Source organism: Camelus dromedarius, chromosome 8 (genome assembly GCF_036321535.1).
Source record: "Camelus dromedarius isolate mCamDro1 chromosome 8, mCamDro1.pat, whole genome shotgun sequence".
NCBI lineage: Eukaryota > Metazoa > Chordata > Mammalia > Artiodactyla > Camelidae > Camelus > Camelus dromedarius.
In genome coordinates this window covers 73,739,384-73,754,732 of record NC_087443.1, presented here as the reverse complement: position 1 = coordinate 73,754,732, position 15,349 = coordinate 73,739,384, and the positions used below count along the sequence as shown (strand labels likewise).

The window sequence follows — 15,349 nt, the reverse complement described above, 5'->3', positions numbered from 1 at the left end:
TTTTTAGACATAATGCACACTTTAATAGACTACAGTAGAGTGTGATCATAACATTCAGATGCACTGGGAAACCAAAAAATGTGTGTCTTGTGATAGTCATTTTATCGCAGTGGTCTGGAACCAAACTTGCAACATCTGGAAGCTCTGCCTGCATTTGTTCCGAGGTGGCTTGAGCTTCGCTTAGGTATTCCCCCAAGAGCCCCTGAGTTTCCAAGAGCTGAACGTGAAACAGCAAAACGCAGCAGTGAGCTAGTCTTACGCTTCCCCCGGTGCCTGAATTCCTTCCTCGGCAGACCCTGTGTCTGGTCTCCGCTTGCACACCTCCAGGTAGGAAACTCACTACCTCACTTGGAAGCCCATTTCTCTGCTTAACACTGAACTGAAGTCTCTCGCCTACTCATTGCTTCTAATTCTTCCTTTCGTCATATAAACGACGAGTCTACTCAAGTTTTCAAGTGATGGCTCTTCCGTCCTACCCTGCTCCAAGCCCTTCCACCCCTCCCCAAACCCCATCACCTCCCGTGTCCTCCCCGCTAGACAGTGACACTGCAATAAAATTCTGACCCTCTCAGTTTCTTTTTCTTTTCCCTTCTTTTGCTGCTTTTTTCCCCCTCTGTTCTTCCATCCTTCCTCTCCTCCTTTTTCCTTCCTTCCTTTTTTCCTTCTTTGTCTCCCTCTTTCCTTCCTTTCTTATTAAAAAGCATCAGAGAAAGACAGATATTGTATGATATCACTTATACGTGGCATCTAAAAAATACAGCAAGCTAATGAATATAACAAAAAAGGAACAGACTCACAGATAGAACAAACTAGTGGTTACCAGTGGGGAGAGGAAAGAGGGAGAAGGATATAGGAGTAAGGGATTAAGAGGTACAAACTATTAGGTATAAAATAAACTACAAGGATATATTGCACAATATAGGGAATATAGCCAATATTTTATAATAAATATGAATAGAGTATAACCTTTAAAAATTATGAATCAGTATATTGTACACCTGTAACTTCTATAGTATTGTCCATCAACATACTTAAATAAAAATCCACATATATATACAATTTGAAACATTGTTCAGAAACCCCATGATATGCCAAGTAAATCTGAAGATCTAATTGGCTGTGTTCAAGAATTCATGAGTCAGGCAACATCCTATCTAGTAAACAGAAAGGAGCTCAGAGGTGTTTTTATAGGCAGGAAGGTGGGGCAAGAAGCTATTAGCAAAAGAAAAGAAAGGATTGTTTCAGGCCAAGTAACCTTCTCTGGGGGGAAGGGAACAGCAGGGATCTTTCAGATGCAATTATCTCACTAGTGTCGATCCTTGATCAGAAAATTTCAGATATACTATTTTTAAAGGTCATTTCTGGGAGGAGTTGAAACAGCAATCAAGTCTTGGGGAGCAAATGACATCATGTTTGGCTTGTTATTTCTTTTTAACATTTCCCCGTAATTTTCTATTTTGTTAGAAGTGCAGGGATCATCATTTCTGTTTGTTAATTATGTTGATGTCTCTCCCAAGTGTTCTATTCCCCTAATGTTAGACAACTGGGAGAGATTGTTCTGAAAGTCAGAGAGAGCAGACAAGAGTGTTCTGACTGGAGAATTCATTGTGAGGCCAAGACACGTCGATGTCTTCTCTCCAGAATCTCTGTTAGTCATTCCTACTGACTCATAGTAGTTCCCTCTCTGAGCAGAAGTTTCCTTGAGGCCAGCCCCCACCATATGGCTGTTTTGACTGAGGGAAGAATTCAAAGTGATGTTTACAAAGCAAAGCGGTCTTGTGACTCCCAGGCAGCAGATCGGTGTCAAGTGGAAGAGGCCAGGCTTGACCGCCCAGCGTAGCCCTGGATGGCACCGCCAGAAGTGTCATTTTAACCTCCACCCTCTGCATCGCAACTACGCAACAAATGCTTGACTACAGATGTCAGGGCGTAAGTGGGTAACTCTCCAGGCAGACCACACAGCCAAACCTCCACTTCTCTCCCACCTTGCCTGGGAAGCTCTCTTCCCTTTATTGAGACCATCGTTCTCTGTCCTCACCCAGTGTTGAGGTCCACAAGTGCAGGAATGTTTGTCTGTTTTGTGCACTGATGTCTCCTCAATGCCTGAGTCACAGCTCGCCATGCAGACTCATGCTGCTTCTGCCCCTCCCATCCCTGGAAGACCGTTCCTGTCTCCCTGCCCGCTCTGGAACACCCAGCACCGTCCCCACAATAACCTCAGGCCATCAAGAAAAGCAGGTTTTCAGAGCCTGGGGGAGAGAGAAACCCAGAGAACAGGACAGCAAAGGCTCCCATCCTTTCTGATTTCCCCTTCAGCAAAGACAGAACCCAAACCAATATCTCAGTAAATCATCTTACCTTTCATAGACCAGCCAATGAGCACTCAGCATTATTCATCCATCTTTTAGCTGTCAGGGAAAAAGAAGACATGAGTGTGAAGATAATTACAAAGATTTCAAAGGTCTTTCTCACTGAAATGATGAAGTTTGAGAAGTTCCTCTCTCCAGTCCCTGAATAATGAGATAGCATTCGCAGCCATAAAGGGATTTTTCTTTCTCTTTTGTGGAACAAAAGAGCTCAACTTTCCATGTCGGGGAGGCAGATGAAGTTCTACACAGACTGCCAGACTCAGCGCCCATCAGCACAGGTGGCCAGAGAGAGGGGAGGAGGGAGGGAGGGAGGGGCAGAGAAACACTGGGAGAGGAGGAGAGAGCTTAGAAGTCACAGACAGACATCAATGCACAGAAACCCAGAAAAGACGCTCTGAAGGACAGGATGGAGACAGAAAAGGAACCACCAAAAAGAAAACAGCAAGAGTTAGAGCACACCAGTGCTGAACTGCAGATTAAATGCTCTATCATTCCCCAAACTTAACTAATTTCTCATTAAAGCAGTAGCTATACCATGTAGGTACCTTGGGGGAAAAATGATTTCATTTAATGAGCTGTCTTATTGCAAACCTGTTTCAAGGATCAGTCTCTTAAAGAAATAATATGTTTGCTATCCTTTGCCTGCCCTCGCTTTCCAGGCACTTCTCCACGTGTGCAGGCAGACCTCGGAGATATTGCGGGCTTGGTTCCAGATCCCCGCAATAAAGCAAATATTGAAATACAGTGAGTCGCTCGAGTTTTTTGGTCTCTGCGTGCTTAAAAGGTGTGTTTACACTAGTCTGTAGTCTACTAAGTGTGTAACAGCATTATGTCTAAACAAGTGTACATATCTTAATTTTAAAACGCTTTGTTGCTAAAAAATGCTAACCGTCATCTGAGTCTCCAGTGAGTCACAGTAGTAACGTCCAAGATCATTGATCACTGATCACCATAATGAATATAGTAGTGATGAAAAAGTTGGAAACGTTGGGAGAATTACCAAAATGTGATACAGAGTCATGAAATGAGCAAATGCTGTTGGGAAAATGGCACCAATAGACTTGCTTGATGCACGGTTGCCACAAACCTTCCATTGGTAGAAAATGCAGTGTCTGTGAAGTACAATAAAGCAAAGCTCAATAAATCGAGGGGTGCCTGTACTTGGGGTTTTGAATTTGTTCTCTCCTAGCCCTCTGGGTATCGAATTAAAAGCTCCCTTGGCCTCTTCTGTTCTGGTCTTTCTAGCAAATACCTTTTGGTTTTGTAAAAAATTAATAAACAAGAGCCCTCAATTAAAGAGTTGGGGGACCAGAAGGCGGAGCTCTCACACTCTAAAGCAGCAGAGCCCAACAGGGAGAGGAAAGACTCCTCCTCCATCCTGGCAAGAACTCAGCCCACACAAAGCCGCGGCGTCTTTGTTTATTATGTCTTCCCGACTTCCTTTTCCCCTCTATAAAAGCATTCTCCTTCCCTTGCCATGTGGGGACTCGTACACGGCTTGCCAGGGTTGTAGACCCTGAACTGCAATTCTCTGCTGCTCCAGAATAAACCCATTTTTGCTGAAGAAACAGCTGGCAGGCTATTTGTTTCAGGTCAGCAGTTTGCAGACACGTTGATATGTTTTAATGAACCAGCCTGGGGCTCTAAGTGTGTGATAGACGGCTTCTTAAAAGATCTTTGTAAAGCTGTGATAAATTGTATCATTTGAGAAGGGGTTGAAACTAGTGTGATGGTTAATACTTAGGTTATAAAAGGAAGGCTTCTGTTAAGTTGGTTGGTTTGCTTTGTTCACGGTCTCTGGGCTTGGCTGATATGTTGCTGGTGTTATTTTGGCTTCTCCCTCCACAGAGATAAATGTGATAGCTTTGAACCTTCTGAAACACTTTCAGGAGAAGAAGCATTCCATACTCTATAAGAAGGGAAGGCCAGGAGATTCTATTTTACTCAAGATGGCCCTCAGGGAACTGTGGAGTAATCGGAGTGACATGAGACCAGGAATGAAGAATTCTCTCACTTTTCCATGTGTCACCTTGAGTAGGTGACCTGAACTTGATGAGCTGCCGTTAGAGGGATAATGGTGAGAAATACTAAGATGATGTGCCCATTCATTAATTCCGCAGCCTACCAAGGGCCTCCTCTGTGTCAGACCCTGGGGGCAGAACTGTGAATGAGACAGAGGGGATCCCGGCTCTCACGAGACCTACACTCTGGTGAGGGCAGAAAGGGGAAAAAAAATGTATCTGTTTGCTAAAGTTGCAGTAACAAAGTACCACAGACGGGCACCTTAAACCACAGACGTATATGTATCATCTCAGTTCTGGAGCCAGAAGTCCGAGACCAAGGCGTCAGCAGAGTGGGCTCCTTCCGAGAGCTGTGAGTGAGGGTCTGTTCCAGGCCTCTCTCCCCGGCTTGTCGATGGTCTTCCCTCTGTGGGTCTGTCTCCAAATATACCCCCCTTCTGAGAACACTGGTCATATTGGATTAGGGCTCACCCTAATGACCTCCTTTTACCTTGATTACCTCTGTAAAGACCCTCTCTCTCTATAAGGTCACAGCCTAAGGTACTGGGGGTTAGGATTTCAATACATAAATTTTGAGGGATGCAATTCAACCTGTAAGAATCTATGAATAATGTAATTGTGACATGAAGGAACTTAATAGGAAAATCTGAGAGAAAAGTAATTGCGCATGTGTGTAGGGGGGTGTTGTGAGAAGAGAAACAGAGGGCCGACATGGTGAGGGATGCTCTGAGGAGGGGGCTTCTGAGCTGAGACCAGAAGAGAAAGAGAAAGAGCCAGGCTCAGAGGAGCTGGGGTGGAGCTGCTGGGTGCAGAGGGCACAGGGATGCAGTGACAATAGACAGAAAGGAGGGAGCCCCCAGAATAGACAGAAGTCCAAACAAAAGGCCACGTATTGGGTGATGGTATATATATGCCATTCTACAAGAGGCACAACTTTAACAACAGAAAGCAGATCCAGGGCACCTGGGGCCAGAGATGGAGGAAGGCTCGGAGAGCGTAGGAGCAAAAGGAAACTTCCAGGATGGGGGAGCAGTTCTGCATCTCATGATGCTGGTGGTTCTGTAACCTATACAATAATCAAAGTTCAAAAAGCTAGGTGCTGAAAACAGGTGACATTTATTCTATGTAAACAATACCTTAATAAAGAAGGAACACAGTTATGTTGTGATCTCTTTTGTGTGAAACTTACAGGATTCAAGCCATGTTAAGTAGTTCAAAATGGAGTCACAACGGCTAATGTGAACATCCGTGTTAGTTGTTTCAAAATGTCTGCTGGAGGACTGTGAGCATCTTAGACTGGCAAACTAAGGGTGCCACCTGCGATGAGAAGTCTGATGGGCCACGTACATCACTGGAACTAAAGCCACTGTTAGAGCAAGACTCCCTCCCCAGAGGGAACTGCTGCTCCTTAAAAAGGGACCCCAGAGCCGAGCGGCTGAAAGGCTCTACTGCCGGGGGACCGACTCCACGCCGCTGGGACGGCTGTGTGCTAACTGTGTGCAATACACTCTGCGAGTCGTGAACTGAATATCCACGACGTGTCCTAGGTCTCCAGTCCCGTGACTCTTACCTGGCCTCACCGCTGGGCCCTGGGACACACACGCACGTGCACACGCACAAAGGCTTTGGCTCGAGTGGATCACGGGCTAGGAGGCAGAGGCAGATGTGGTGATGCAGGTAGGAGGCGTCACAGTAGCTTAGGTGAGAGAAGGTGACAGAGGGTGGCAACAGTGAAGCTGGGGAGAGTGGGTAAGTGAGGAGTGGTTCCGTCAAAGGAAACGCCTAGGATCTGGGTTTCAGTGGATGAGTCCACAGTGGCCCCACAGTACACAGAACACGGCACTGGCTGAAAGATCAACCAAAATGAAACATTATCATTTCCGAGACCCCTCCTCCCGGAGTAGAGGACACGCTAAGAACAGCCCCGTAGAGCGGTCTCCTCTCTAAGCTGTCCCTCGGGGAGAAAGGGAGGCGGCCGCAGGGCTCGTGAGGATCACTTGTGAGTGTTCACTGGATTCCGGGTCCTCCTTCCCCAGGGTCTAATTCAGGAGCTCGGGGGCAGCACCCGGGAATCAGTCATCAGATGAACAAGGAAACCACCCTGGCCCCGTGTGCATGTGACCTGAGGACCTGGGGAAAGGGAACAAGGAAAAACGCTGGGACTCTCCCTTCCAAGCCCCCTTACCTCTGCGGCTGGCCACAGGACAGGTCCAGCCGGCGTAGATGGATTCCAAGCAGGTTCACTCCGTGAGGGCAGAAGAGTCTTGCATATCACAGCTCTCAGGCTGGGCTCTGTTTGCACTGTCTGCCACCTGCTTTGCCAAAGAGAATGAGTTAGTAACCTCTCACATCCAAAAAAGACCAGGGGCTGGGGAACAAATCCCTCTATTCTTGGCCGTTTTATTAGTGCATTGCAACGTTACATTTCCTTCACCTTAACAGAGCATGAAATTAAAATATACGGATCCACAAAAACACCTGCCTTTTGTGAACCAGCTCAAACTGTTAATTATGTCTCCTAAGGATCCTGCCATGCACTTCGTGTTATTAAGTCCTTTGTAATTTAATTACAATTTAATGAGAGCTTTACATAGCCTCTCCTAGGCCTTTCAATTTAATCATCAGCATTAGCAATGTTCTATTCTTTGTTATTTTTCAGAGTCCTTCCATTTATCTTTAAATGTAAGTATTTATATTAAATTTACATTCCATGGTCCAGAATTTTAAAGCCATCATTAACTGAAGGGTAACTCATTTTCAGCCTGTTTGCTATGCAGTGTATGGGTAAAACTAGAATCAAAGTATACGGGCTACATGGGGTGAGGTTTTTTTGTTTGTGATTTTTTTACCAGTAGGCAGCAAAGGATCCTCTTCCTGCCGTTTCACTTCTGACTTTATTTTGAAAATTATGGAATTTTTAGTTAAATCAGAATATTGTTTAAATTTCTAAATTGTCTATGTATTTTGGCTCTGGATTTAAAATTATACCTTATGAATTTCTATGATTTAGCTTTTAAAGTATCTCACACGTGTTTTTAAATTTGCTTGCGAGGGTAACTGCTGCAATTTAAAAATATCTTGACTTTGGACTGATGTCAATTCAAGACTTCCCCTCCCCCGACCCCACAGCAGGATGGTCGCTCCGTAGCTCGGTGCCCACGCAGGTTTGGAAGGACCACAGCTGGAGAGGGCTGCACTGGGGCCCATCTGACAAGGTCTTTACAAAGGGGGACATGCACCCGCTGGGCTGAGCCCACAGAGGAGACCGCTGATCAAAGACACCCTGATGGTTCTAAGTGGCACGCCCAGCGCAGAGCTTCTCAGGGGACCACTTACACAGCCACTCGAGTCTTTCCAAACGCAGTCTGTTACCTGATCTGCTGGCAAGTGACAGTCCTCTGACATCAAAGATGCGCCCCTTCACAGCAGGCTGAGGAATCTGGAGAACCTCTTGGTGCATCTGATCAGAACTGAACGAAGGGACACTCACGGCTTTGAAAAGAACAAGCTGGAAAAGGAGCGGCGTGCTCTGCACCCAGGCTAAAACCTGTCCTGGACTGGCAGCCTTCAAACAATGTGAAGAGCTGAGCCAGACACAGCGTATTCCTGATTCTGCTCTGGCACCTTCTGCCGGAGCCCTATCACGCTGAAATGCCGCCTGCCAGACAGGAATGGGAACATGCTGCTGCTTGAAGAAGCCTCTGAGCACTGGGATCCTAAGGGGGAAGACCTCCCACCCGGAGGGAGGCTGCTGCTCACCTGCAGCATCACCCAGCCGTTCCCGTGAGAGGATATGGTACCCATGAGCCCTCAGAAAACCACAGTGACCTACCCCCCAAGCTTGGCAGTCAGGCACCTTTATTTTCACCGTGTTTGGCGGAAGCCTACTTGTGAGGTTATTCATCTCATTTCCTTCTGGATTCAGTGACCTCAACGGCCCTAGACATACTAAGGCTGCGGCTCTAAGCTGCAACTCCATTTCAGACTCACATGCTCTGAGGGGCTGACTGTTCATTCTGGAAGGTTCTCCACCTTTGGCCCCAAGCTCAGCACCTAGAATGGCTACACTCAGAGCTGGCTTTGGGCCGGCTCCCCACCCTGGCTGCAGACCGGTATAAAACTCCTTCATCCCTGTATGACCTTTGTGTGCTGAATGGCCAACATCACGTCTCCAGGTGGGAGTTTTTATTATGTTTTACAACCATGAAAACACAGGACGGAGGCTGTGACAGCAAACCTTTCAGACAGAGGAATCGACCAAGCCGCACCCGCCCACCCTTACAGCCCCCTTCCACACGTCTCTCAGAGAATGTTCCTGGGTCCTTCCTTCGCAAATTCAGGAGGGTTGAAAGTAGACATTTAAAGTAGCAGGAACACCGTCGGCAAAATGGAAGCAGAAGATAACTTTGAGAAAGAACTGATGAGAAACACAATACAGAAAACCTCTTCTCTGGTGTTACGAGGTCAGGGTGGAAGAGTGTGCCCTGGGCTCAGCGTCCATCCTCCCGAGGTCCGGGTCATACGGGGCCCTCGGTGACCCCCTCCAGGGGCAGGCTGGGGGCGCTGTCGGCTGGGGGCCTCTCGTCTTTCTTCAGCGAGGTCGGGACTCGGAGACTGACATAGGGTTTGTGACAAGCTGTGTTGGCCAGAGGAGGGTAGTGCTGTCTGTAGCAAATGTAGGCAAAAATGAGGCCAATGACTCCGCCAACAAAAGAATCTGGGAGGAAAGAGCAAAACCAGGAGAAATGCCTTACGATTCGTTCAAATGTGGCCAGTTATGTTTTCCAGAAAGCATTTTTCCTACCGGTTCCAATGACTGGCTTGCTTGTTGGACCCCCTGAAAGACCAAAGGGAAGAGAGACCACACTGGAGGTATAAATCTTGGTGCCCTCTGCAAACTCATCATTTCTAGAACTTAAACACTCCTTTTAAGTGTGTACTTGATTCTCCCTTCTCTATAAAATATGCATCTGAGCATGGCACAAACTCAGATTTGCATTCTTGATTTTGAAAATCAATTCTAAATTCTGGAAGAAGAACTCCAGCCATCTCTAGGGGATCTAAATGCCCTCAGGGGCTGTGATTTCTTTTTCTTTCGAGAGTTCCTACTAGAGTCCTGCAATCTTGCCTGTGCACCACAGAAACCCTGCAGGCCCACCGGTCTCTCCCCCGCAGTAAGTGACTTCCCAGGGATGAATGACGCTTCTGAGTCACAAAGTGAATAAAACATTTTATAACACAGTAGGATTGGCTGACTCAGCAGACCTGGTGGGAGGGGCCAATCCCTCCAACAAACCAGAGGTTTCATCGCGTGAGGAGGGTAGACAAGGCAAGGGAGGGTGTCTGCAGGCCAAACAGGCCCCTCTCCACGGCACGGCCCCTTGCATTCAAAGAGGGCATTCAGCTGGTGCCCAACAGAGACCCCATGAAAGCAGCCCACCCCAAAACCCCTCATTCTGTGTGAGTGCGTGTGTGCACATGTGCCCTTTAAACAGTGTCTATGGGTTATTCTTGCCAAAACGATGACAAAGCAATGGGAACCCTCCCTGACAAAAGCAACTTGGAACCCTTGCAGAGGCCCCTGCCAGCCTGAGCGGTCATTCTTCATTTGAGGGTTTCCACGGTCATCTTCATAATCTTGTTGAATTGCCCACATCTGCTATGGGCCGTAGCCTCAGTCCATTTTACAGAGGAAATTCAGGCTCAGAGAGGCCCACAGAGCTCTCCACAGCCACACCCCTTGTCAATGACAGAGCTGGACTTGAACCCTGGGGTCCTGACTCTGCACCCGCGCTGCTCCTTGGGCTGTGCTCACACCCTGGCACGTTCATTCCAGGCTTTCTGATATCCCAGCTTTCAGAACACGGCATGCACTTGGGGTTCAGGTGAGGAGCAATGGCTTTGCTTAACTGATCAGCGCCCAGGATGGTACATTTCCAGATACGTCCCAGTACGCAACACACTGCGTACAGACCTCGTTTAAGTCACAAGCTGACCCTTCTGGGTCTCCTGCAAGGGAGTCTGGGGTGGTCATCAAGGAAATTTATCTTCCAAGAAAACAAACTGTTCAACACTGAGATTTCTTCATTCCAGGTATCAGTCCTTTCATTATATAGGTATCCTGGCTCCCTCTAGAATAACCGGGATCATTTCTGAGGGAGGGGGACAATATTTTGGTATTTTATTACCTTTTGAAGAATTGCTTCTACCTTCAGCATTTTTCCTAGACTAACAGCAAAATGTTTAATAGTTCTGTAATAAATAGCTTTAAGCTATTTTAAATAAATTTGGCAATTTAGTACATGTAATTTTATTTGTAAATAGCTGCCAAGCAGGTAAGGAACATAGGCATTTCTGTGATGGCAGCATGAAACCCACTGTGTGCAGACCAAGTGCCCAGCCACCACTCTGGAGCCTGGAGTGGGGACAAGCAGCTAGTGATGGTTCTTCAAGGGTAAATAGATGAGGTTATCCTCCCAATCAACATCCTTCCCGTTGCTCTTAGGGACTTGACTTCAAGGCTACACACCTAGTCCTGTCGAGCCCCACAGCCATCTCCAGCCCCCAACTCTACAGCAGCCACTGTCTTCCCTTCTATTCCTCCACAAAGCTTGCTTCTACAGCCTTCTTCCCCTTCCTACAAATGCTGCTCCAATCCTGGGCATCCCTTCCCTTCATCCCCTCGCCTATTCAATTTCTACTCATCCTGTGGAACTCAACTTGACATCCTTGTGCAACGATGCCTCACCCGACTTCCAGACTAGGCCAGGTCTCCCAGGTACACACTTTCATTATCCCCCGTGGGATCAGAACGGCAAATAATGCCGAACTGTGTGATTATTAATGTTTAACGTGGGACTTAACTCCACGCGGGTATGGGCTGTGTCTATCTCATTGGCTGTTGACTCTTCAACACCTGGAAGAGCACTCTGCTCACCTCGCGCAGAATTAAGCTGGTGGAGGGAAGCGGATGAATAAATATGAGCACAGTAATCGGGGGCTAGATTCCTGCCCCTGTCCTGTGGTGTCCTGTGTGGGCCCCGTTCCCCTCTCTGGGCTTCGGTTACCCCATCAGAAACATTTAAGAGCACCGAACAAGTCCATGGCAGCTACAGGCCTTCCCACATAAGTGTTCTAGGAATTTGATTTCCAGGGTCAGCCTACGGAGACCAGCTTTCAGATCACCTGGAAACTGCACCAAGGCATATTCAGAAAGTGGGTCATATCTTTGGGATAAAAACATCACTTAGAAACAAAAGTCATTCTAACTGGTCAAAGAGAAAGACTGAGTCATTGTGGCTACTTCTCTCCATAGGAGCTCAACACGGTGAGACCGTGTGGCCGCCACCAGCAGAAAGGCAGACAAAACACATTAGTGGCCGCTCAGCCCTGATGAGTAGCCACCAAGGTAGGAGGGGCAGGGAGGACCATCTGAGAGACAGCAGAGAAACCCAGGGGCCCATCCTGCTCCCAGTACAGGCACCTGGGGCCAAGATAAGGTACCCAGCACCTACTCTCAACCCTGAGCCAAGAATCCTCCAAGCTGAGGGGTCCTCAAAAAAGACCCTGCAGCCCCCAGCAGGGCAAGTGTCTGCACTTCTGAGCCTCAGTTCCCCAGCTCCCAAACGGAGATCTCAAAATCCATGCCACTGAGTTGCGACAAGGATTCAATGAGACCTGCTTCTAAAGATTATGTCCCAGGGCGTGCCACAAAATAAGACCTTCAAGTACAGTGTTTAAAAGATAGTCCCAACTGTTCTTCTGTTCCTCTCCGGAACTACTGGGGACTTTCTAATCCTTCCGCATCCTTCTCTTCACATAGCAACTCAGCAGTCTAGACTTCTCAGCTCTTTTGCGTGGCCAAACCTTCACAGCATTTTAAATAAACATCTCATGAACTTAAAAAAAATGAGTCACCCAAGACATTAAAAAAGTAACATGCACTGTGACTTCCTGAGCGGGGCCATGAGGCATTATTACTGCAATTAGAGCGAGTCCCTCAAACTGAGCGGCTCTTCACATGGCCGGTGGCCAGCAGCCTGTGACGTAAGCCAGGGCTTTTCTTGTTCAAGGTCTTAGACTCGCACTGTAGTTTTGTTTTCCCAATAACCCCAGAGAAGAACCCCATGGGGCATTATTTTTATTGAAATCTGAAATGATCCAGGACATCTGCATTTGAGCCACTGACGACTGAACAGACCAAACCGCAAAACCTACAAATAATGCCATTTGACTTTCTATTTTCTGTGACAAAGCATTTTATTAGGTGCCTCATTGACCAAAAGACATCAAATCATTCCAAGTACATGTTCCCCAGGCTTCCTGATGCAGCTGCAAGGGAGAGACTGGTGACTGCTGCCAACACTGTTTTCCCATTTAATGGAATGAGTAAAAAGTGGTACCGTAGGTGCCGCCAGAGTTATCAGAAGCAGCCAGGGCAATGAGAGGTCTAGCGAAGGCGCCTTTTCGGCAGAGTCATTCGGGGCTTTGTTTATTACAAAGGTGCTGAACAAGATTTAAAAAATGACTTACTTTATGACCGAGAATGTCATCAAGTGCCTCATGTGGACGACTGTCACTTGGATGAAATCACATTCACATCCTGCAGAGTGTGTGCTGGCAAGGAAGGCTGGCAGGGGACAAGGAGGCCTTTATTAGGGAAAAAACTACTTGGGACTGACTTCATCCCAAATAAAGCAGCGTGGGACTGAAGGGTTCCCACAGGGGAATATGTGGATCTCAGTGTCCCCAAGTACATAATGCCACAGTCTCCTCACTCAGCACTGATGTCATTCACTCATCGCGTATATTGTACGGGGATCAGGCATCAGGAGTGAGGCCTGATCTTAGGGCACGAGGCTGAACAAAACAGACATGCTCCCAGTCCTAGGGGGCAAGACAGACACTGAAGAGTGACAGCCTTATCAGGGAGCTACAGCTGTCACACGCGCCATGAAGGAGAAGGCGGGTCTGTGAGGTCGGCCAGTCAAGTGGCCAGGCTTGTCTGGACCAGGGGGTTTTCGCTGGGACAAGCCCCACAGGCCGGCCCTGCAGGACTGGCAGGTGTGAACCAAGGGGACTGGGACGTGGAGGCAGGGAGGGCAGCACAATTGTCCAGGCAGAGGAGGGAAGGGGCGTGGCAAATTCAAGAACTGGGAAGCCCATCTTCTACCAGTGAAGTGGTGTCTTTGTAATTTTACAGGACATTAGTTGACCGAGTTTCTGGCGTGGGCGGAAGAAGAAGGTTTTCCATATTCCCTGAGGCTCTGTTGCACCCTCAGCCTGGACCAGGGGCCCCACTGGCTCTCTGGGCTGCCATAGATGCACCCTTCTCAGCCCCTACTTACCAAGGGGGGCGCTGACTCCCTCTTAGCTGCCTCACTCACCTGCGTTTCCCCAGAGCCCCACAGCTATTATTTAGTAAATGTTCGGTGAACTGAGATGCACTGAAGAACAGACACCACCAGCCACAAAATTTCCACGAGAGGGGAAATTCAGAGGGAAAGAGAGGAGATTCATGGCTGCCCGAGCCTGGGTGAATGGGGCATGACAATTTTCTGCAATTAGATAGTGGTGATGGTTGCACAACTCTGATTATACTAAAAACCATTGAATTGTTCACTTCAAAGGAAAGAATTTATGAATTATGAGTTATAAATTATACCTCAATGAAGCTATTCTAAAAGGAGGGTTAAAATCAACACCAGATGGGCTCCAGTGATAGTGGAAAGAGCGCTAGACTTTAAATCAGGCAGCCTAGATTTGAATCCTTACCTGTAAAGGGTGCATAGCCCCACCCCCTTCTCATGAGGTCAAAGGACAGGAAAGGATCCCACAGAGTCTGGTCGACTGAAGTGCCAGTACCTACCAGCCCTGCTCTCCTGCTCTGGCACAAACAAGCAGAAAGGCTTCTGAAGATGTGCTGTCAAGTCCCTGAGAGGAACACATCCCTCCCTGTCACCATGGCAACATCCAGCATCACTGAGCTGGTCTGACATGGGACCTTGGATGCCTTGGGCTCTTATGGGGCCAAGATCCTAGGGTAGGTAAATACCAGCTCCAGAAAACTCAACCACCCCGCATGACTGTTTCTGTTCTTTTTATCCTACTACTAATGAAGCTTCCTGTTTTTGTGACTTTGAGTTTCCATAAGAGAACTTATTTAGCACAAAGGATGCACGATCTACCCGGGACACTGTAAGCTGGAAGGGCAGCGCCACATCTGTCCACCTCACTACGGTGCCTCCATCAGAGAATGTGTCTGGCACACAAGTACAAGAGACATATGAATGAATGAATGAATGAATGAATGAATGAACATTTAAAGTTTAATTTGTTTTGTTCATTTATAAAGAAAAAGAACTTTCAAAGAATAAGAGTAATTTTAGTAAAACCCATATATAGAAAAAATAATAGTAAGAAAGAAATATAATTTTGTCAAAATCATTCATTCATTCCACACTTATTTGTTGAACACTGTTATGCATAATGAATGTCGCCCCTTTCCCCAAAGATATGCTGAAGCCCTAACCCCCAGAACCTCAGAATGTGACCTTATTTGGAGTCAGAGTCTATACAGAGATAATCAAGTTAAAATGAGATCATTAGTATGGGCTCTGAAACAATATGACTGGCGTCCGTATGGAAAGGGGAAATTGGGACACAGAGACAGACACATACAGAGAGAAGACGATGTGAAGAAACAGAAGGAGAGTACCACGAGACGATGGAGGCAGAGCTTGGCATTACACTTCCATAAACCAAGGAACATCTGAGGCCAATGAAGCCAGAAGAGGCAAGGAAGAATCCTTTCCTTCCAGGTGTCAGAGGGAGTGTGGTCTGGCTGAGCCCTTGATTTTGGACTTCTGGCCTCCAGAAATATGAGGTGATTTCTATTCCTCTAAGCCACTCAGTTTGTGGATGTTTGTTTCAGCCACCCTAGGAAACTGACACAAGTAC

At 47.3% G+C, this 15,349-nt stretch overlaps 1 protein-coding gene and 1 long non-coding RNA gene across 4 annotated transcripts in view; both read right to left on the bottom strand.

Moving 5' to 3' along the window:
- The window catches only part of LOC135321845 (uncharacterized), a 40,046-nt gene extending 33,124 nt beyond the window's left edge, over positions 1 to 6,922 (bottom strand). The window contains exons 1-2 of the long non-coding RNA XR_010382000.1: positions 6,576 to 6,922; positions 2,359 to 2,408 (exon numbers count right to left, since the gene is read on the bottom strand). This is a non-coding gene — a long non-coding RNA (uncharacterized LOC135321845). The remainder of the gene's footprint in view (positions 1 to 2,358; positions 2,409 to 6,575) is intronic.
- A 1,638-nt stretch (positions 6,923 to 8,560) lies between these two features.
- The window catches only part of PLPP4 (phospholipid phosphatase 4), a 114,405-nt gene continuing 107,616 nt past the window's right edge, over positions 8,561 to 15,349 (bottom strand). For 2 of the 3 annotated variants that reach the window (XM_010997931.3, XM_031461869.2), the window contains one exon: positions 8,561 to 9,107. In XM_010997931.3, the coding sequence (XP_010996233.2) occupies positions 8,908 to 9,107 (200 nt within the window). In that variant the 3' untranslated portion in view covers positions 8,561 to 8,907. The remainder of the gene's footprint in view (positions 9,108 to 15,349) is intronic. The other variant, XM_031461870.2, reaches the window with a different exon arrangement.